We start from the raw sequence: 22,500 nt of genomic DNA on the forward strand, positions 1-22,500 counted from the left end.
TCGCGGCAGCATGACCGTTTTCCTTGCTAGCCCTCCTAATAATGTCCTGACTCCACGGATGAGCCAGGGACACATCAGACAGACAGACAGACAGACAGACAGACAGCAGAATTAGAAATTGCTCTATCACATTGATTCAGCAAAGATATCCTATCTAGAGCTGCTCATATTGATGGGGTTGCAGCATCCAGAAGAGAAAAGATTAAACACACAAAGTATCACTCCCAACTGCTACTATGAGGGAATGCACCAACAGCAATCCCTTTGGTACTTGAACATTATGGCAGATCGGGTGATGAGGCTCAACACTTTTTATAAAAATTCTTTCCAGTGTTCTAGCCAGTACTGTCACTACCATCAAAATGACGGCTGGGAGAGGGAAGAGACGTTTGGAGTGGGGAAAACAGCATTTATTGACGGTTGGGACAGAATTGGAAAGCATTAGCATGCAGTGTGGGATCACGAATCTAAAGACATTAGTGGACTTGATGGTCCCAAAGTTGCTACAGAACAATACATATTCTCATGTCAGACATCTGGTAATCTTAGAGAGTGTATGGTCTCCTTGTTGGTGTTTGAGGTGAATTTTTGTTGACCTTTCACACATTAAGTGCTAATGAGTGACTGTGGATGCAGCAGGTGTTCTACTAATTACTGTTTATCTTTAATCTCTACTCTTTTTTAGCTACTCAGGTCAGCTCATGATTCCAGTTTTAAGTCTTGTCATTGTAATAATCTACTGTATTATCTGTCTGTCTGTTTGTGTTATGCTGCATCTGATTCTAATACAACTAGAGAACAGATAAAGTAATTTTATGATGTCATTACCAAATATGTCAACATCAAACATTTGATGACGTCATTAATGACTTCATTAATGACTTCATTATATTTAAATACGTGGTATTGACGGTTGGGGAAAATCCTGTCTAGAACACTGTCTCGTGTCTTATGATGAAGACGGTTGTCAGAATGCATCCAATTTTACAACACATTGGAGACAAAGTTTATCAGTTCAGTTACAACATATTATGTAGTGGACAGACAGACAGACAGACAGACATACAGACAGACAGACAGACAGACAGACAAAAAAAAGAGTGAGAGTAACAACAAAATCCAGTAAACTACATATCGCCACACATACAGATCACCACCCACCTGCTTCTTCAACTTGGTCAGTCTAGATGCGCACGTGTTCTGTTGCTTCTTCACGTCGTCAATGCTTTTCTCCTCGTGCAATATCTCCTTCAAACATCCCCTATACTCCTTGTACTAAACCACACATCAGATGAACTTTGCAACATCCAACCTACATACAGAAGACGTCATCACCTTCTGCGCAAACTCATTCTGAGCTTCAGCCCAAACGGACGTCAATCCGCACATCTTGAGAAACACGTCCTGAATCACTTTGTTCGTCTCGCCGCGCGCCCATTTGTACGAATAAACGGCCGCTAGACACGCCGACAGTACAATCCGCGCGCAAAAGCTTCATCGACCACGCCCACTTACCATCCGCCTTGGCGGCGATGAGCTTCATGACCGCTTCGTAAACGTTCTTTTCTTCTGATATGGCAATACTTAGCTCGCTGTGTCCAGCACCGCTGGCGGCGGCTCTTGCGCTAACGGCAACTCTTCGTAGCATCTCCAGGTTTAAGTTGCGCATGCGCGTCGCGTCTAGGTCGTTGCAAGGTGAACTTCATATCCTGCTGATAATGCACTGTGTGGCATGATATTTATGTTACCTATATGCAATTAGTATTATTAACAATGTAGGGCAATTAGTCAGTCAAACCCTACTGAGCCTGTAGACAACATGGTGTCAGAATAGTGGGATTATTGGCAACGTTTCAGATAGCGCCGCCTGAGCAGTTCGATTTCTCTCAGCCGGATAGGTGGCACGCTGGATCAAGCGTTTTGAACGATTTCGATTGGCTTCTGGTCTTTCAGAAAGGATGAATCCACGCAGATAGCCGCATTAGTATATTCGATGGGCTCGATAGCAGAGGATATCTTAGCTTCCTTCACGTTGACGGAAGACAAGCGCAAGGTGTACCACCCTGTCAAGCGAAAGCTTGATTCTCACTTCGTAAAGAGAAGGACTGTAATTTTCGAACGTGCAAAGGTCAACTACCACTGTCAAGAGAACGAGGAGTCAGTAGAGAGTTTCGTAACTGCCCTAGTTACACACGTTGTCAGAGCAATGTCAATTCGGAGCATTACGTGAGGAGCTAATCAGAGTTCAAGTGGTTGTGGGACTAGTATCTGATGCAAAGCTATCAGAGATGCTATCACGAGAGCTTGACTCACTTTGAGAGCTTGACAAAGTGAGTAGGTGAAGATGCAACAGACTACTGTTCCTAGACATCTCTCAGTGGAACCGCCCACAACCTGCTACAGCTGGGGTGGAGACAATACGCACGCTGCGTCTTCCAAACATTCCAAACTGACCCTGTTCCAGAAGTTCCAGAAGGCTACTATACTACCTACCAAGGCGTGAAAGGCAAATCCTTCATCCCAGCTACTAAACAGACAGGAGACAGCTGTTCCAGATGAGGACAGAAACCAGTAGGACATTATGCGCGCATACACCAAACAAACAGATTGTTTCTGATAGTAGTGTTGATTCTCGAGGTTATCTATGCTTGGATCAATCAATTGAAACTGTAACAGGTGCTTACATGACCAATGTGAAAGTGAATGGGAGAGAGTTAAGGTTCAAGATTGACACTGGTGCAGACGTTACCAGAGAGAGTGTAAATGCAACCTTCAGTAACGCTAAACTGCAAACTGCTACCTGGTAACCAGGCATTCACTACCTGGTCTAGGAGGACATACATTAGATGTGTGTGGGAAGTTTGTTGCCAACCTCCAAGTCAAGGTGTTGACCACACAGCAAGAAATATTTGTGGTGAGAGGAATGACAAGATGTTTACTTGCCAGACCAGCCATAGAAGCTCTGCAAGTACTCAAACAGTGTGAGCCAGCACACAAAGCTGAAAATAATCTGAGTGAGGTGGCCCATGTTCAAGCTGAATTTCCTAATTTGTTTAAAGGCCTTGGAAAGATGAGTGAAGAGTACAATATCTGTCTGAAATCAGATGCGTAGCCATTGCCTTTGTCAACCCCCCCCCCCCCCCGCAGAGGAATGCTTATCCCCTTGATGAAGAAAGTGGAGGATGAACTGCTGAAAATGCAAGTCCTTGGAGTGATTTCAAAAGTGGACCAACCCACTGACTGGTGTTCAGGAATGGTTATAGTTCCTAAGTCAAAGGGTTGTGTGAGAATTTGTGTTGATCTGTCTAAACTCAACGAGAGTGTGAAACGAGAGAGATTACTACTACCTTCAGTGGAACACACTCTAGCTCAGTTGCAAGGAGCTAGTGTTTTCAGCAAGCTCGATGCGAATAGTGGTTTTTGGCAGGTACCGCTGTCAAAGGAATCGGCTTTACTCACGACGTTTAAAATGCCATTTGGGATATTTTGCTACAACAGATTGCCATTTGGTATAACTTGGCACCGGAGCTACTGTAAATCAGCAAAATTTCGTAAGCATCTAACTTTCGTAAATTTCGTAAGTGATCTCAGATTTACTAAAGTTAAATGCTTACTAATTTTTGTCGCTCTCGGTTTTTAGGGACACTTCGCATGGTGCTAATAATCATCACCTGTCACGTGTGCCAGGCAGACTGACACCTAGTTAGTGAGCCTAAGCAATAGCGGATATTTTTAGGCATGGTGCTGTGGTTTTGACATGTCAACAGATACGCGTGGTGCTGTCGTTTTGATCCTGTTAATGTTCTGCACAGAAGAGTGGCTATGTTCATCAATGCTTACAAAGTTGGCTGCTTACGAAATGGCGAATTTGAACACAAAGTTTCCGCTTATGAAATTTTGTTGATTTACAGTATTTCAGAAAAGAATGTCAGAGACACTCAACGGTTTGAACAAGGAACTGTGTGCTTGATGGATGATATTCTTGTCTTTGGGAAAACACAAACAGAACATGATCAACGTCTTCGGAAATCCTAGAGAGGATACAACAAGCCGGTCTTACACCTAACCAAGAGAAGTGCATATTTTCAACTAACACAGTGAATTTTTTTGGTCATGTTGTTGATCCTCCTGGGATTAGAAGTGATCCGACAAAATTAATGCAATTAACGAGATGCCAGAGCCGTTGACTCCAACAGAAGTCAGGAGGTTTCTAGCATGGTAAACCAATTGGGAAAGTTTCTCCCAAGATTAGCCAAGAAAACAGAGCCATTGAGAGCCTTGATTACCTCTAAGTCGAAGTGGATGTGGGGAGACAGTCAACAATGTGCTTTTAAAACAGTTAAAGAAGATCTGTCTCAACCGCCAGTTTTAGCTTTATATTCTCCAACCAGACCAACAGCTGAGTCATCAGATGCATCAGCATATGGCCTAGGAGCCGTTATTTGAGAGAAGCAAGACAATGGAGAATGGAAACCAATTGCGTATGCGTCAAGGTCACTTACCAGTGCAGAAGCTAGGTATGCACAGATAGAGAAGGAGGCACTCTCTATCACATGGGCATGCGATCAATTCCGTAACTATTTACTGGGAATGTCATTTCACGTGGAAACGGACCATAACCCGTTAGTATTATTGTTGAGTACAAACAGGCGTTTGGAAGAACTACCTTTACGAGTTCAATGATTCAGATTACGACTGATGCAGTATCAATTTACTATTTCTCATTTACCAGGTCGTAACCTTCATACTCCAGATACTTTATCAAGGAGTCCAGTCTGTGAAAATCGAGCAAATTTGCAAGCCAGGTTTTAGCAACAACATCTAACAAGTATGTCGATCAAATACTTGATTCTATACCAGTGCAAACAAAAACGTTGACCAAACTAAGAGAGCAACATGATGCAGACGAAACGTGCTACCAGCTGAAGCAATTCTGTAGGAATGGATGGCCACCTAAACACAAGCTCAAAGGAGATATCAAGAAATTCTGGGCAGCTGCATCAGAATTGTCTGTGGAAGATGGCCTATTACTACGTGGTAGCCGACTGGTTAACCCTACCTCGATGCAAGCAGAGATTTTGCATAAGCTTCATATGGGACACCTTGGCATTACCAAATGTAGAGAGAGAGAGCACGATCAGCAGTTTGGCAACGTCCAATACCAGTCGAACATTTGTTGCCAACTGTTTTCTAGTCGACCGTGGCAAGCAGTGGGCACGGATTTGTTCGAGTGGAAGGGGAAGTCTTTTCTACGAGTCGTAGATTACTACTCCAGATATCCTGAAGTTGTTTCCTTGTCAAGCACATCATCCAAAGAGGTGATAGACAAGATGAAAGCCATGTTTGCTCGACACGGCATACCAGAGGAGGTCAGATCAGATAGTGGTCCTCAGTATGCTTCAGAGATATTTGCACAGTTTGTGATGACTTTTTGCATACAACAAGCAGTCCGCGATACCCTCAATCGAATGGAGAAGCCGAGTGAATGGTACAGACTGTGAAGAAACTTCTAACAAACAGTGAAGATCCTTACCAGGGATTGTTGTCTTATCGTTCAGCCCCATTATCAAATGGATACTCTGCGGTAGAACTTCTAACAACTGAGAAGTCTAGTTCCAACTACACCACCTACTCTTTAACCTAAACGTGTCCCGTACAGAGAAGTACAAGTAAAAGAACCAAGTTCAGAAGAGAAAAGACAAAGGAGAGATTTGACAAACACCATCGAGCCAAAGAACTACCACCATTATCTCAAGGAGAAAAATTTTGGCTTCCTGATAGATCAGAGCAAGGGTCAATTCTACAACAGTCTACAAAACCGAGATCGTATACAGTAACAACACCATCAGGAGAATTCCATAGAAAAAGACAATAGTAAAAGATCATCATTAACAAAAACAACCAGGACCAGAAGAACAGAATATAAAATAAGAAGAACCAACACCAACAGGAAGTCCAGTGCTGCATCCTCCTTCAATCCAACCAGGACTAACGACAAGAAGTCGTCGAGTTGTGAAGCCACCACAGAAACTAGACATATAGGTTAATTAAAGTTTGACTATAGAGTTACACAAGTTTGAGTTAGATGCTTTGTTTTCAAGACTTGGGAAAGGGGATGTGGCATGTGGTAAGTTAGTATTATGTTACCCACGTGTTATCAACAGTGTAGTGCAATAGTACAATGAGTCAAAACCTGCAGACAACACTGATGAGTCATGTAATCAATTTCATCTTTCGCAACGGTACACTACCTATGTGGAAAAACGAAAGTTGAGGGTGATGTGTAGATATATCCGTTAGTAGATCGAGACACTGCTAGGTAGCCAGACAGGAGCACATCCGAATACAATCTTATAGCTAGAAGTGTTAGATAATTTCTTGGGCTGCACAAACGGCTTTGATTCGATCTTGTGTGCTGTGCCAAACCTCCAGACAGTGTCACACGTTTGGTGTTGATGCAGGCGGTAGATTGTTGCGGCACCTACATGATCAACATGACCACAAGCTGATCTAATCATTGCTCCCTCGATAGCCAAGTTTGAAATAGCTTGTTGGTAAATTGTGATCAGAAAAAGCACTAAGCACGTGACCAATTTTTGAGCACGTGACATCCAGAAACAGTTTCAATTGGTTGATTCATATAGTCAGATTAATAGAATTAATTAAATCATCGTAAACAACAATTGTTAATAATCTGTGAGTGTCTGGTCTATAGCAGCCTGTGGGACTAATGGGCATCCAGCTGTATATATATTTACAAAAATTTATATACAGCAGACAGCATACTACAATACTGTCACTCATCCAGTTCATCACTAGACTCGAGCCAGTCTCTCCCCGCCTTCCTCATTCCCCGGATAGTCAATCCTCGCCGTGGACATCACCGTTAAGTGACTCCCTAATTAAACTAAACTATATGCAAAAATACTCTCATTGCCATAAGCTCTTGTCTAATCAAGGTGGCTTCAGAAATATTTCTGGCGTCTCCGACTGGGTCTGCGAATGTTGGCAATCGCCTCAGTTTAGTCAATGACCTACTTCTTAGCTTTGCATCAAAAGGGATGATATAGAGCTAACTAGCAAAGAAAACCTGGAAGCTAGATATACCAAAGGACATATATCAGGTGTACCTAGTGTGATGCACTATCTAGGTTTGACTTTGACAAAACTTGAAAAGCGTCTACCTTCCATACAACCATCGTCCAACAGGTTCTAGTTAGTTCAAAGTCTCCTCTAGGGTGCACGTTTCTGGCATGGCGTAGGAACGCGTGAAGGCCAAAGGGGCATGGCCCTCAATAGTTTCCTGCAGCTTACTCACTGCATTACTCACAAATGCTATTTTGGTTTCCCAAACCTTGACAACTTGACTGTGTTTACAATCTGTGATGATGCATTGTCACAGAAAGTCTATTATTATTAACCCTTATATGTCTTTGTCTCATGGACCTAACAGTGTTGTATAGCCATGCTTGCATGATCACCTTCTTTTCTCATCATGCCCCTTGGAGAACCAGAAATACAGCTTCATGCAGATGACTGTGTGGGGGAAAATGGCATACTTTTATTGGAGGATTCATGGCAACTGAACGAAACAAAAATTACTTCGTCCTCTAGGGAAGTTGTCATACAATTAAGGTGCACTTTAGATCAGTATGTTACCGGAGGTCAGAATTTGATGACCAGCTAACGTTGATTGCTGTTGTTTCCAAGTTAAGTAAACAAGGAAATCTTGTGCAACCACATACTTATGAGTGGAGGGATACCATAAATTTCTCAAGACAAGTTTAAGTAGCCCATCCTACAGTGACAGGCTTCTTATTGCTCCAAGACTTTAATTCTCTGTTGCCTTTCCTTTGCCAAAGTGTACAAAAAATTTAGTCTCAAAGCGACAGAAATTGACTTCTGTGGAATACAATATCAAGAAATCTGGAGTAAACATCATTCATGTTGGCTCCAGGCACTAAGAGCCTCCCAAGACACACCACATGTGGCTCCACATGGAAGAACCACCTGCAGCCCTGTCCCACATGTGCTGATCATGATTATCACCATGATGTGTCAGTTTGAAAAATTGCCACTTCTGATTCTACTCTCTTGAACATGATTAGACGTGGCAAATCTTTATCACATCACACTTTGCTAAATGTTTACACTTTTGCAACCAAGAAGAATCTCTTGAACTCGCAAGGACTATCTACAGAAGTAGGTGAATACAGGAGAGCATTCATGATAGATAAATATAATAGACTAACTGGCAATTTAGAGCCTGCAATTTTGCTGTTCACTCTGTGATCATAACAGACGGAGATTTTTATTGATATATTCTATCTCCATGGGACCTGTACAAAACTGTTCTAGCTTATTCGCTAAGTTATGAGTACAATAAATTGACATATGTTCTTTATATTGAAACAGTGCCAGTTACATTTAATATGTTAACTGTTTCCATTACATCTAACTGGAGTGTCTTATACTTGGCCATACCCAGATTAATTAATTAATTAATAAGATATCTAATACTCTTTCTATCATGTTTATGTCAATATATAGCTACTTCAACATCTATATCAGCTACTATGGCATTCTAGGCTAGAGGGTCCAGTTTCACTCTTCCCCTTACGAGCTATAGGCGAAAGACCAGTCACCTTTTGCCTCGTAGGAGGACATGACTGGCTGGACCCTCGAGCCTACTGGCATTCTGTCTTCTATGGGATTCATTAAATCTGAGTCAGAGACATCAGTCACAGCAAATTCCTCATCTACCCTATGCCCAATATTGAGACTGTCGTTGGTAAATTGTCATTAGAGAAAGCACTGACCACATTACCTTCACTAAACCGGTTTCCATTGGTTGATCAGTAGAGTTAGATCTATAACCTAGGGCGCATTCGATTGGGCTCTTCCAGCCTCTTCCAGAAGAGTCTGGAAGAGCACGCCTCTTCCAACCTCTACCATCGCAGGAGCTGGTAAAGGTTGGAAGAGGGGAGGAGCTGGTAGAGGTTGGAAGAGGGGGTGCTCTTCCAACGAGCAGCAGAGTTGGTAGAGTTGGCTCTTTCGACTATAGCGGCAGAACTGTAAAAGTTGGAAGAGGGGCGTGCACACGGAGCCTCTTCTGGAAGAGGCTGGAAGAGCCCAATCAAACGTGCCCCTAAGTTTATCTCTGCTGCCTGCTCTTGCAGCATATGTGACACTAATAATGGTCGAGCATCGATCTATGGTCTATTACACAGCGGTCATGACACTACACTACTGTCACTCGTTCTGTTAGCTTGTTGCAGCTTCATCACTGTCAGATGACGTCTTAACTAAACTAGCTAATGACCAGAAATACCCTCATTGCCATTACTCTTGCTTGATCAAGATGGCTCCTGAAATACGTCAGAAGCACTTGTGCTCTTTCTGGGTTTTCGAATGTTTGGTGATCGCTTAAATGGTGTCTGCAAAGACGTAGTTTTTCTTAGCATTGGATGTAAATTCCCATCCAAAATGATTGGGTTGTTAGAGCGACTTGCGCCAGCATCAGAAACCACTCTAGCAGCTTGTGGCTTTCTCTGCTTGACATTCGACTCGACTCTCTTCTCTTTGACCGATTCTACAAGCACAAGGTATTCGTCCAAGTTCTCCTCAGACGACTCTTCCCCCACCACTTCCAAAGTCTTGCTGTCATTACTCCTTGAACCAACAGCTTGTCTCCTTGGGAGGTCACTGGACACTTCAATGTACTCTCTACTGTCACCAGGGGATAAGATAATTGACTGTCTCTGCCACACCCACTCATACATATTTCTTATGCGCTGGACTTTTGAAGGCTTCTCGTCTGAAGAAAGACAATGACACGACTTTAAAATTTACCTAATTAATCAGATAGAAAATATGAGTGCTCACTTGTTCCCTCTTTTCCATCGTCTTTCACCGACTTCGATACGTCTTTGTCAACATCACCTGACTCTAGCAGAAAACCAAATGCTAACGTAAATTTCGATCAGTCTGTGGTGGCACATACTTACCAATGCCATATGCATGTGCAACTTGAGCGTTTCTTATTTCGGCATATTCTGGCTCACTATCAGTATCGCTGATCACGGGACGAGGTGGAACCGCAGGCGGCTTCTCAATTGTCAAATAACCAGCACTATAGTCTGGGCTGGTACTTCTAGCTTCACCTGGCGTATTGTCACTATGGAGTTGAGATGGGAGTGGTAATGGACCACGTTTAGACGGTGAAGTGAAAGGAGGACAGTAACGTGTGTCAGGAAAACAACTTTCATCTGAGTAAGGTTTCAGAGAAGCATTCTGGTCACCAGGAAGATGTGGAACTGGATAGCCAAGGTTTAGGCATGCTTCCTTAAGGATGCTGCGACTTTTCTCAGAGCAAGCTAAACATCAATATGCACGTAGTCATATTATTAGGACTTATATAAAGAGATAAAGTCATGAAACAACAAAAATGACAAACAGACAGACAGGCAGGACAGACAGACAGACAGACAGACAGACAACTCATTAGCATAGCAAGATTACAGCATTGAAACGTAGTGTACTAAGTGTAATTTTGAATGCTTCAGTAGTCCTGTTGTATTAGTGTTCAGTGATTTTCCTAACCCCCTTCAAACATGCGTCCTCATCTTGCGCATATTTTGCCCCACCCCTAAAGAGGCGTGGCCTAAGTAGGTAATGTGGTACATTAGTAAACGTTTTCTGCGGTGAATGTAATTGTAATGTATGTATATCAACCAAACTTGTAGACAGATTTCATCATTAAACCAAAATTCAAGCATAGGTCTATACTAATAATAACACTTTGTGACTATGCTCATCATGCTAGAATGTAGTCATACAAATTACGCCTAGATGCTGTCCAAGTATTATAGGCAAATACTTTCTACTATAATCTATATCAAACAAACACATGTGAGCATGTTTTACTAGTTTAATAACCAAACTTGTGCAAACAAACTTTTAATAACAGTCCGTAATTATGTTTATCATGTTATGTGGCAGTGAGTGCCTATAACACTTTGTACCCAGGGTGCTGTTCAAGTAACCTTCTAGCTTTGTGCTCTTTCCACTTGCAAAATGCACACTCAAAATTAAACTGATCCATAGGTGGTCCTTCTAGTAAAATGCGCATCAAGCAGTCAATTTTCTCTTCACACAAACGGTTCTGTAGTTTTGTCATCACAACCAGCATTTGTTACTGGTATGACAAGTACATCTGCCACAGTTACTGAAGCAAGCGCTAGACACAAAGTCAGTTCGAATTCAGCAGTACGTAAACAGAACACGCCTAGCTGCTAGTAACCTACAATAGACCAGCAGGTCTAGACTATTCCCCATAAGGTTGAACTTCGAATTCTGCAATATTTCTGCTGCCTTTTGGACCTTCCCGATGATCTTGGTATAGCAGAGCCTGGCATTTTCATTTATTAGGTTAACTAAGCCCTTCCTACAAAGGAAAAGAGGATTCAGATACAAGGGGTGGAGCTATGATCATTATCCAATTGTCTTATAAGACGTACAGCAAGCAACTGGAACCATTTAGGTTAAATGATGTAACATGTACAAGCTCTAATGAGCACACCTGGTGTGACCTCTAGCTCATTAACTCATCACCAGTTCCTTATATGGGGGGGGAGAATAGACAACAATGCACTTGATAGGATGTGTCCCAGGACGCATCAAATGTACTGTAGGAAAATCACCGAGTGTTGCTGTGGACGTTTCTCTTCTACGTTACTCATGACGTAAATGTTTAAATAGAAAATTTCAAATAAATATAAATAGAAAGTATATATATATATATATATATATATATATATATATATATATATATATATATATATATATATATATATATGTATGTATGTATGTATTGACATAGGCAGGCAGGCAGGCAGTCAAAGACAGACAAACAGACAGACAGACAAATGGGTAGGAAGGCAAGCAAGCATGCATTCATGCAGGCAAGCAGACAGGCAGGCAGGCAGGCAAGCAAACATGAATTAAGCAACCAACAGACATACATACATACATACATACATACATACATGATGATGATGGCATGTCCACTGATAACAGTGATGACTCTCTTTAGTGTCCTCTGTGTCTCTGGTGGGATTTAACACCTGCTTTTGAACGGCATTCCTTTCCACAAGATTGGCAAACAAATGACTTGTTGGTAGGAACAATTTGTTCTTTCCGTTTCTGACGTTGAGCTTGAAGATGTCTAATACGATTTTCTTCAAACTGTTGGAGTGATGAATGGCAAAGAGATCTCCAGTTTCTTCTATCACTGGATAGTTTCTCAAACTGCAGGAAGTCAATCCCACAAGATTTCATATTAGCCTTGATAGAATCTTTATAACGTAATTTAGGACCACCTTGATGACAACATACATATATGTATGTTGTCATCAAGGTGGTCCTAAATTACGTTATAAAGATTCTATCAAGGCTAATATGAAATCTTGTGGGATTGACTTCCTGCAGTTTGAGAAACTATCCAGTGATAGAAGAAACTGGAGATCTCTTTGCCATTCATCACTCCAACAGTTTGAAGAAAATCGTATTAGACATCTTCAAGCTCAACGTCAGAAACGGAAAGAACAAATTGTTCCTACCAACAAGTCATTTGTTTGCCAATCTTGTGGAAAGGAATGCCGTTCAAAAGCAGGTGTTAAATCCCACCAGAGACACAGAGGACACTAAAGAGAGTCATCACTGTTATCAGTGGACATGCCATCAACATACATACATACATACAGACAGACAGACAGACAGACAGATAATTTATATTCTACTTGTACATATGCTAGGATTTTTAAAAGCAGACAGACAGATTGTTCATAACCTTCATAACTAGAACCACACGACACAGTGTTTAAATCTGAAACCGTGTCTGATGTGATTAATTGAGCCATCTGCATTTGAGCCGAAAATATCTCCGTCATCCTATTTGCTAGAGTAAGATAAGCTTGAGACATCAACACCAGAGACTCACGCAGTCTTCGTGCCTACATAACCAAACATATTCGATCAATGCTAGTATACAGTAACATTTCAACAACCAACTTTGAAAGCTTCCACATAATCTGTTATCTTTTCAACTTCTTTGTACGCTTTGTCGTTAGCATCAGTAGCCTACAGACGAGTAGGTGGTCGTGTAACTTTAGAATCAGTCGTGTTTTCATATGTGCAGTTTGAACCTGTTTCAGCTCTGCCAAAAGAGGCTCCAGCTTTGCCGGATCACTTTTCCGTTTTGCAACTTCAACCTTGAAAGAATGAAAGATATATGAATGTTAATCACAGATAGACATTCAATGGATAAACAGAAGAGTACATACACACATCAGTGTACCTGCTGTACCGCATGTGTAAGAGTACTGTCACATGGGCTAACAGATATCAAGATGTAGATGTCACTGTGAGTTAATTGTAATAGACGTCAACAACCTGTTGAAAAAGGCTACACAACTCCCCGACTTCTACACTATCAGCCACTCTTATCGACCGCATCCTAAGCTAGTCTCGCATAGCCAGACCCTTCTCTGAGAGGCGGGAAGGGTCTGGCTACGCAAGACTTCTCCTACGCTGCATGTGCACATGCACGTTGTTAGTCTAGTAAGTTCAAATCAATTAAATGCCACTTTCAAATTGTCGATACATAAAATAGGCGGAACGCAGAAAGTGCTTCTAGTAGAGCTCCTAAAATAATTCCCTCTGCATGGATATCGATGGCGTCTACCTACATATATATACTAATACACACACTGCAGTGTATCACTGTATGCATACAAATATTTAGATTAGGTGCTCTTAAAAACAACTTGTCATTGCCAAAAGCGCCTTTATTATAATAATTGAAGCCTTCAAGAGCACAGACGGCGCCTTGCTTCAAGACTATAATTTAATAGCTTTAGACCCTTTGTACTATTTTTTCAATAGCTGCATGGATAAGTGGTAAAATAAAAATTGAATGGATCAGCTTTTGAAGTTATTCGATGCGTCACGAAGCATTAATTAATCATGATCTTTTAATTTGTAATTTTGGATAGTACTGTGCTCATCTCTCTCTAGCTACACTAGACTCTAAAGGGTTACCTAGAATCACATTATCTATCTAAACACAAACCAAGACTCTTGATGGGTCTTCCAAAGATCGAATGTTGCAAACAACGCCTTCTGTGCATGGAGTTCAGTAGCAGTGACTGTGGACTCATAGGCGTAGGAACGAGTTGGGAAGGTCGAGCTAGAGCTCAACCAGATTTTGAAAAATCGACTTTCACTGGTCAACGATTGGCACTACTTCCGGTTTAAGTATACACAATTAAATAAGTATACATTTGTAGATGGTTTATCCACTTTATTAGTAGACATGATCGTTTGCTCCTTAGTCTATGTAATCAACAATTTTACAACAATTTGCCAATACTGTATTGTTTCCATAAATCAGCCCTGTACATATATATATATAGGGCGGATATGTGTTATCTGTATTATATACAAATATATGGTTTATATATTTGTATACATTTTACATACATTTTTTACAAGGACCCTTAGGGCCCAGGTTCGATACTGCAATGACTATACTTGCTATACTCTAAACTTTCTATACTTGCTATACTCTACACTTTCAGCAGTCACACTATCATGTCACTAGGTACGTCATACTTGCTGTACTTCATACTTCATACTTCATGCTTCAACTTGCTGGACAGAACTGACACTCCAGAGAGAGAGGCAAGTGTATGTTAGTTCCTTGCCCAAGGGAACTTATGTATGTGGCCCTCCCGCACTCGAACTCTGACCCAAAGGTCCCGGATGTTGCCAATCTCCAAATGCACACTCTAACCAATTGAGCCACATACATACATATATACATATATACATACATACATACATACATACATACATACATATATATATATATATATATATATATATATATATATATATATATATATATATATAATTTGGGGCATCGAGGTCATTCCTACTGTGCGCATGCGTGTAACCATGTAGCGCGTTATTTTGCCTAATAGCGCACATTAGGACCGACTACATCTAAGTTGCTTCCTCCGCCCATGGCCAACTAGCTGACACTAAATATAGTGGGTGTGCTTTCTTGACTCTAGTCGCAACGTCATTCACTCCTCTAAGAAATTATAGCAACTACTGCACGAGTGTTGTCTACAAACGGTATCTAGTTAAATATTAATTAACTAATTAGGGGCCTGACTCCCTACCCAGACCGATTTTTATGAAAAAAATTGTTTCTACTAACTCTTCCCTTTATAATTTCATTTCATCATCAATTGCTACGTCTGCAAAATAACAATATTCAAAACTCCTGGCTTCACCTTCAAATCGACGTGCATTCTTGAGTAACCCTGCACTTCCCGTATTCCTTTCCTACCAGAGCTGCCAACTCTCCCGCATTGAGCGGGAGACTCCCGCATTGAGCGGGAGACTCCCGCATTTGGGACTCTTCTCCCGCCTACCCGCATTTGGCATCAAATCTCCCGCATTCTGACCACTGGTGGGCGTGCCTGTTCTGTGTAACCATTCCCCTACTAGATTAGTACATACTTGATATCCGGATATATCAATGCCTATGTGCCAGTCACTCTCTCCATCCGGCTCTTTCATACTTGATTGGTCACAAATTATCAGAGTCTCTGGGTCACAAGATTGACATAGAAGGAGGAGTCAGTCAGGTAAAACTGTCCAAAAGTGAAAAAGGGAGAGGAGCTGGCTATCCTAGATTACCAAGGAGTTGTATATTGTTGGAAAAACGATCGAAGAAGGCCAGAGAATCTAAAACATCCGAACTAGCAGTGTTATTAGAATATTAATGTGTACATATATATATATATATATATACCTCGTCCATAGATTTTGTCTAGCCTTATATTTTAATAACAGGCAGTAGTATGTACAAGTTCTGTGTTTTACATTTGTTGCAGTTTGCTTATTTAAGTTAACTGTACTGTAATTAATTAATGGCTTCTACTCCAACCGAGCATGCAAATATTTAACTTTTGATAATTGTATAATATTTACATATTATTTAACATTTATTACAATATAAAATTTATTGATATTAATGCAATTGTCGGCGTGTCAAAAAATTTAAAACTCCCGCATTCTCTAGAATTTTTTCCTGCAAACTCACTCATTTTGATTCAGCTAGGTTGGCAGGTCTGTCCTCCTAGTCAGAAGCCGCAAGCGACGGTACAACATGACTAGCTCAATTCGTCTCTTAAAGTGTAGAAACAGTATCTGTAGCTTACGTCTAACTCACTTGCATGTTTCCAACCTTGCAACTTGCCGAGAACTTCCGGCGCACTCGACCGATGCGCGAAGACGGTATGGACGCCATTACGAGCCTTCTTCTTCTATTAAGTTGGCAAAACTAAAGCGTAGAATCAAAAAACTTGGCACGATGATTCGTCAAAATGAACTTGAACACACAAAAAGATTCCAGACTGTTCGCGGTCTACGCAGCCTCGCGTTCCCTGCATGTTCGATCGAAGCGAGCGCACAATAACCGTTGCAACTGCGTTTAATTAAAACAGCTAAGGCGTGTCTTGTTACCATGAAAGCAACCTAAACGTTAGACCGTTGAAACTCTACTAGCATTAACAAGTAATAAAATTTGGAACGTTTTAACTGATAGTCTATATGTAACAGTTATGTCATGAATTGTAATAATTTTATTTTGTCAGTAGGAGATCGGATCCTTAATTGAGAACATATTGTTACATTTACCCCAAATATGGTCTAGACATCTACTTGTATAAACCAGGTGGTACCTAGCTGTTAGTCTCACATAGTTGGAATACTCCTGTGGCTTTGCCAGAGGAAGCCTAGCCTTTTTTGCTTTGTACCATGCGCCAGGGCTTCTAGAGCGTAGTAAATACAAATTCAAGGCCATGCATGCAGTGACCATAAATTTTAGTGTCATTCAAAGACAGCCGAGCTAAATTGTAGTATAATTTAGTTAAGTGCCTTCAATTACTATAGTGATATAAATACATGTACAGAACGTCGCATCCGCGGACCTCCTGCTAGAGAGTGCTTGTTGTTAGTTCAAGAGTCAGTAGCTAGCTAAGCATCTATATTTCTTACAGCAGCCGAGATGTCCTAGTCTTACTCCAATGTATTGATCTCTATTACAATGTACATGTACAAACCTGCTTCGTCAACTTGGTCAATCTCGACGCACAAATGTTCTCTTGTTTCCTCACGTCGTCGATGCTTTTTTCCTCCTGTAGTATCTCTTTCAAACATTCTCTATACTCGTTGTACTAAGGCATTAATTTTATAGCTAATGAATTCAGCTATAAACATGCAGTCCAAAAGCAAACTAATGGTTTCACCTTCTGCGCAAACTCGTTCTGAACTTCAGCCCAGACGGACGTCAATCCGCACATCTTGAGGAACACGTCCTGAATCGTTTTGTTCATCTCACAGCTCGCCCATTTGTACGAATAAATGGCCGCTATAGACACGACGGTCTAGACGCAATCGTCTGCGTGTGAGAGATTCAATGGCGACGCGTTCGCTTACCGTCCGTATGAGCGGCGATGAGCTTCATGATTGTTTCGTAAACTTTCTTTTCTTCTGATATGGCTACGCTTAGCTCACCGTGTCCAGCACCGCTGGCGGCCGCTTTTGCAGCAATGGCGACTCGTCGTAACATTCTGTATGACAACTGTAGGCGGCACATGCGCGAAGCATTCTAGCTAATAACGTGGCAGTTATAAAATGATATTAATTAATTAATTAGCTATGTTGTCTGTACCACGCAAGATAACAATGAAGAAGCACTAGAGTCCTGAACCCTCGGCTGCTAGCCTATCTAGTTACAAGGATTCATACATGTACCGGAATCAGACTGAGATACAAGGTCACGTGCACGTTACTAGACATCACCACATGCCAAGACATCTTGATAAAAAACAGGCATGCAGTGTTAGCAAATCTACACTGACGGTAGAGTACGCATACAGCCAGGAAAAAACAGAATAAACACTGACAGGTGTAACAGATAATACCGCCCACATCCGTTTATCGACCCGCCCACATCCGGCCGTTGGGTCTTCGCAACCCTAGAACATGCCAGTAGTTAACCTTTTATGGGTACAATCGTTAGAGCGTGCCACCTCTCTCGCGTTTCCGGAGAAGTTTACGTGTATACAGTGAACTAGCCTGAGCTTGGCAGCGTCCAAATCCCGTGTTTCACTCCCATACGAAAGTCGGCACTCCTGCCAAGCTCACGTGACTCTGAGGACGTGGCTGTACCCTGAATTTTCGCAAAGCAAAAAATGAAAATTTCAAACGTATTGTAAGTAATATATATATACTTAATTAATTGCACATTTAGCAGCAGTAGATATGTTTCCTAGACAATCGGCAACAATCCATGATGTTCTTGATGTTATTTAGACGAAATCACGCGCGGCAAAACTCTCCGTCGAAGACTGACAATCCGGGAAATGAAGTTAAGGGCAGAATGAGAGGGTGAACTAAATGCCCTAACTCAGGTTTGTAGAGACCTGTTTTAGAGTATAAAAGCAACTTCTAGCAATTAAGTTAAGCGCAGCTTGCTGTGTATTAGTTAATGTCTACCGTTATCATAAAAGCCAAGGTGTTATCAATATTTTTAAATTACTTCCACATGACCTGTACAAGAACTGTTTTAGTTTATTTTTATGCCACACTCAAAATAATTTGATTACGAGTTTAAAAAATTTTAAAAATTAATTATTAATATAATAGTTTTATTAATTAATGTTTTTATTTAATTACTAACATAATTTTTAATAACTAAAAAATTACTATTGTAAATACCGATATTGAAAGAGTGTCGGCTAAGTCGGACTAGCTGTACATAAATTAATTTAAATGACCAGCATGTGTTTTACATTAATAATTAGGCTGTTTCCATAACATTCAAGTAGACTGTCTTACAGGATTTCCTCTATCTTGCATGTCGCCGTCATTTACTAGATATCTTACGATGAAGCCTACTCTTAATTAACTAACAACATTGGCAAAGTGAACATCAAGTGCAAACATTGCGAAGCACTGACATGGAAGAATGATTATGTATAGTTAAACAATATATAGTTAAACAATACTTAAAAGCAACTATAAATAAATATATATCTCGACCTCAATAGACATGACAAGAGAGAAGCTCAATTCGCCTGCCAATTAGGATTAATTAAATTAACATCAACTTAAGCCAGCTGTCACTATCCAAAGCTAATGATCGAGTGGCATACCAAATCTAAATTGCATGTAAATGACATACTCACTAATAATTACTTAGAACATCTCACTAAATTAAATTCTAGACAAGATACTTTCATGGTAATTCCTCACAATTGAATGCACCCGGGCGAAGCTGGGCATTGTAGCTAGTAATCTATATGTAGCTACTGTCGAGCAGTTAAACACAAACTATCTTTGATGTCTGTTTACAAGTCTGTCACTAGCACTCATGTCCTTCCATGATTTTGCGCTCCATTTCTTCAAAGTCATCCATCAACAAGTTGATGTCCAATCGTCTTGCTGTTTCACTAAGTGAGTCTACACCAACATCATTATTGTCAGTAATCACGGTTTGTTCATCGGCCAATGCCAATTGCTGTGATTTCATCCGATCCTGTTCCCCCAATCGACTAAGTGATTGCAGTTCAACTGTTAAGTCTTCCAGTGTTTTCATGTCATCTTCGTTGTCTGTGTCAACGTTGTCACGTAATTCAACGTTCTGTATTACAGAACTTGGACGCATGTAGAGAGGAAGTGATTCATCATCATCCGACTCTGAGTCGCAATGATAGGTGTCATTTGATACAATTGGATTGACAGCATCAAAGTGATCAGCCACGCCATATTCACTCGCTGTGTCAACTTGGCTTGCAATAGGATTCCATGTTGTTGATGTAGCAAAAATAAGAAGGTCGCCATCACTCTGCTCAGTTTTGGTCTTCCCCAAAGAATTGTTCCTTTCTACTGCTTCTTCATGTTTATCTACTGCAGCAAGGAAGAAGCCATCAAGGCCTCTATATGGACGACTATTACTCCAGGCCAAGTGCACACGTCTGTTGCTTCTGTCCTGCTCAAGATTGACATTTTCTGATTCTTGTTTGTTTTCTAACGCTTTCTCTCGTTTCTTCCCTGCTGATTTCGTCTGCCTGGCCACATTCTTTTGACGTGAAACCTTTCTAGATGAACATTTGCTTGATTTTCCACCACTTGATTCTTTGTCATTTTCCTGCGTTTCACTATCAGCAAAATCATGGCAATCTGTAGCAATCATATTTTGTTTCAATTCTGCTGCTGGATATGAACACACAGAAACAGAATCTTCGTGAGTTGTTTCACTGCCTTCATCACTTACTTCCTCAACAACTATGTTGGCTACTGGCATACTATCCTCTACTGTGATTAAGTCCAAGTCAGAGACATCAGTCACAACAAACTCTTCATCTACGCCATGCATGATGTTGTGACTTGTTGGTAACCTGTCGTCAGGGAAAGAATCAAGCAGGTAACCTCCAGTAAACTGATTTCCACCGGTTATTTCAACCATGTGCTCACTGACCAGGTCATCATCTTCTGTGACAGTCTCACTTACAGGCAAGCAAGATAAGAAGTTGGCATCGGTTCTCATTTTACGAAGGAGCATCTGCTCCATATAGTTGAGACTGGATGATCCCTCTCTCAGCAAACTATCATATCCTTTGTTATATGTCAAGTCTGCTAATCCAGCTTGAACCTCAGATGACACTGTGAGTGACGTTGATGATTCAACAGTTTGGTCTGTTGTTTTCTCACCCAAATTCCGCCACGCTTGAACCGCATCTTGGAAAGACTTGGCACTTGCTTCTTCATCATATGTCCCCCATAAAAGACCACCTCCAGTAGATGATGAAATAACAGAGTCAGGTAAAGTTCTGCCAGTAGTGGCAGTCATTTGGAGTCGATTCTGTAAACATTATGAGAGAGTAAAATCATTGCAACAAGTAACCAAGTAACAAGTAACTAAAATAAGAAATAAAACTAAGAGAACAGATGCACTCGTTCACAGTTGATTGATGAATTTACATCTGGTGTGTGTGTGTGTGTGTGTGTGTGTGTGTGTGTGTGTGTGTGTGTGCGTGCGTGCACATGTGTGTGTGTGCTTGTGTCAGTTTGCCTTTCAAACTAAATTCCAGGCCATCAGACAAGCGTCAAACATGCACATCTCAACCTACCACTGATATAAAGAATTCATTAGAATCCAAGGTACCTGTTTCTCTACAGTCGCTTTGCTGCCTTCACTCATCTTCTGAGAGTCACTCTCCTTGCCACTTGCACGTGCATAAACAACATTATTGTTTCTCTTGGCCTCACGCTTTTGAGGAGACAACGAAGCTACAACACACACACACAAGACAAAAAAATGATGCTAAAATTTCTCACTTTAATACAATAATTAACTGGCAAAATCACATACAATCAACGTTGCTGTCAGTCAAAACTTTAATTTTCAATGGTGTCTATAGAAACCATCAATGATGTAGCCCGGATATACGTACAATTACTATAAATATTCAAATTTACCTTCCTAGTCTCCACCTTCCTGTTTTTTTGAAGGACGTCTGCTGCGTGAGAGGCTAGAGGCCCGGTTTTTCCAGATGTCCAGTGGACACCGCCTGACGATCTAAGCCACACAAAATGTTTTAGTTAGGACAGCCAAACTCGTGAGACAGCGTCACGTGACTCACTCTCGCTCCTCTTTTTCTTTCAGCATTTCCATTCTGAGTGAATGAAGACGCTCTTCCATTTTCTTGTTGTCTATTTCCAGCTTTTCTGCTTGTGAAAGATGCTTTAGAGTCCTAAAAATCACAAAAACTCGCTTTTACACTTTCACTCTGAACCCGCAATGGACAGACATTTACTTTCTTTTCATCTTCACAGGAAAAGCTGTGCCTGTAATCGGAAAATCCTTCCTATCTCGATCCATGACCGAAATAAAGCTCAAATTCGGCGCACAAAGCATAACGACGCGACCCTGCCACTGTTGTTGTGACGCTACAGTGCGCTAACGTTGTCCTAGCGACATGTAACGAGCATACCAACACCACGTGATCCGGTACATCACGTGAGCTAGAAACAGTCACATGGCTCTATCTAAGATTGTAGATCTAAAGCGTCTGGTCGGTGTCTGGCCAACTATGATTACTCCACTTCACAACAACAGTGCAAAGTCAATCGACTACACTACTCTCGCAGGTTGCAGTTTCAAGAACAATCGATTGCGAGCGTGCACGTTGCAATGTTGTTCACTCCTCTAGTACTCATCGAGTGGTATATTAGTTCTGGAGTAGCAGGCCTATTTACCGTGTGCCAGTCCAGTGAAATGTACAACGTAAGACAAGGGCGGAGTGTAGCAATTAGCGCGCGTTAGAGTGTGTATGTATGTACAGTAGATGTTAGTAT

The 22,500-nt window shown here is 41.1% G+C and overlaps 5 protein-coding genes across 5 annotated transcripts in view; 2 read left to right on the forward strand and 3 right to left on the reverse strand.

Annotated features, from left to right (window-relative positions):
- Nucleotides 1-2,789, reverse strand: part of LOC134196717 (uncharacterized) — a 6,658-nt gene extending 3,869 nt beyond the window's left edge. The window contains exons 1-3 of the mRNA XM_062665933.1: nt 1,516-2,789; nt 1,336-1,457; nt 1,162-1,275 (exon numbers count right to left, since the gene is read on the reverse strand). Of these exons, the coding sequence (XP_062521917.1) occupies nt 1,162-1,275; nt 1,336-1,457; nt 1,516-1,669 (390 nt within the window). The 5' untranslated portion in view covers nt 1,670-2,789. The remainder of the gene's footprint in view (nt 1-1,161; nt 1,276-1,335; nt 1,458-1,515) is intronic.
- A 1,670-nt stretch (nt 2,790-4,459) lies between these two features.
- Nucleotides 4,460-6,402, forward strand: LOC134196838 (uncharacterized protein K02A2.6-like). Its single transcript, XM_062666058.1, has 2 exons — nt 4,460-4,517; nt 4,861-6,402. Exons 1-2 carry the CDS (start codon nt 4,460-4,462, stop codon nt 5,499-5,501), a joined length of 699 nt encoding a protein of 232 aa, XP_062522042.1. The 3' UTR covers nt 5,502-6,402.
- A 2,776-nt stretch (nt 6,403-9,178) lies between these two features.
- On the reverse strand, nt 9,179-17,707 carry LOC134196839 (uncharacterized). The gene is made up of 9 exons (XM_062666060.1): nt 17,575-17,707; nt 17,385-17,506; nt 17,199-17,312; nt 13,206-13,271; nt 13,072-13,140; nt 12,851-13,013; nt 10,008-10,376; nt 9,886-9,948; nt 9,179-9,817 (listed from the first exon to the last, which is right to left on the reverse strand). Exons 1-9 carry the CDS (start codon nt 17,705-17,707, stop codon nt 9,357-9,359), a joined length of 1,560 nt encoding a protein of 519 aa, XP_062522044.1. The 3' UTR covers nt 9,179-9,356.
- A 1,513-nt stretch (nt 17,708-19,220) lies between these two features.
- LOC134196357 (uncharacterized) lies at nt 19,221-22,086 on the reverse strand. Its single transcript, XM_062665459.1, has 6 exons — nt 21,960-22,086; nt 21,786-21,896; nt 21,622-21,721; nt 21,515-21,557; nt 21,308-21,432; nt 19,221-21,004 (listed from the first exon to the last, which is right to left on the reverse strand). The coding sequence occupies exons 1-6, from the start codon at nt 22,058-22,060 to the stop codon at nt 19,505-19,507; spliced, it is 1,980 nt and encodes a 659-aa protein (XP_062521443.1). The 5' UTR covers nt 22,061-22,086; the 3' UTR covers nt 19,221-19,504.
- A 91-nt stretch (nt 22,087-22,177) lies between these two features.
- The window catches only part of LOC134196586 (4-hydroxy-tetrahydrodipicolinate synthase-like), a 3,150-nt gene continuing 2,827 nt past the window's right edge, over nt 22,178-22,500 (forward strand). The window contains exons 1-2 of the mRNA XM_062665761.1: nt 22,178-22,293; nt 22,356-22,429. Coding sequence (XP_062521745.1) covers nt 22,182-22,293; nt 22,356-22,429 — 186 coding nt within the window. The 5' untranslated portion in view covers nt 22,178-22,181. The remainder of the gene's footprint in view (nt 22,294-22,355; nt 22,430-22,500) is intronic.

This window comes from Corticium candelabrum, chromosome 21, assembly GCF_963422355.1.
Source record: "Corticium candelabrum chromosome 21, ooCorCand1.1, whole genome shotgun sequence".
NCBI lineage: Eukaryota > Metazoa > Porifera > Homoscleromorpha > Homosclerophorida > Plakinidae > Corticium > Corticium candelabrum.

What these genes read in the sequence shown, in the direction of transcription:
- LOC134196838 (XM_062666058.1), top strand. Translation starts at nt 4,460, where the DNA reads ATGGAGAATGGAAACCAATTGCGTATGCGTCAAGGTCACTTACCAGTG. An exon ending in CTTACCAGTGCAGAAGCTAG is followed by an intron (nt 4,518 to 4,860) that starts GTATGCACAGAT and finishes ATTCTATACCAG; the next exon opens with TGCAAACAAAAACGTTGACC.
- LOC134196357 (XM_062665459.1), bottom strand. Translation starts at nt 22,060, where the DNA reads ATGCTTTGTGCGCCGAATTTGAGCTTTATTTCGGTCATGGATCGAGAT. An exon ending in GACTGACAGCAACGTTGATT is followed by an intron (nt 21,433 to 21,514) that starts GTATGTGATTTT and finishes TGTGTGTTGTAG; the next exon opens with CTTCGTTGTCTCCTCAAAAG. An exon ending in AAGCGACTGTAGAGAAACAG is followed by an intron (nt 21,005 to 21,307) that starts GTACCTTGGATT and finishes TAATGTTTACAG; the next exon opens with AATCGACTCCAAATGACTGC.
- LOC134196839 (XM_062666060.1), bottom strand. Translation starts at nt 17,707, where the DNA reads ATGTTACGACGAGTCGCCATTGCTGCAAAAGCGGCCGCCAGCGGTGCT. An exon ending in TGACCAAGTTGACGAAGCAG is followed by an intron (nt 13,272 to 17,198) that starts GTTTGTACATGT and finishes CATTCTTTCAAG; the next exon opens with GTTGAAGTTGCAAAACGGAA. An exon ending in TGCACATGCATATGGCATTG is followed by an intron (nt 9,949 to 10,007) that starts GTAAGTATGTGC and finishes GTTTTCTGCTAG; the next exon opens with AGTCAGGTGATGTTGACAAA.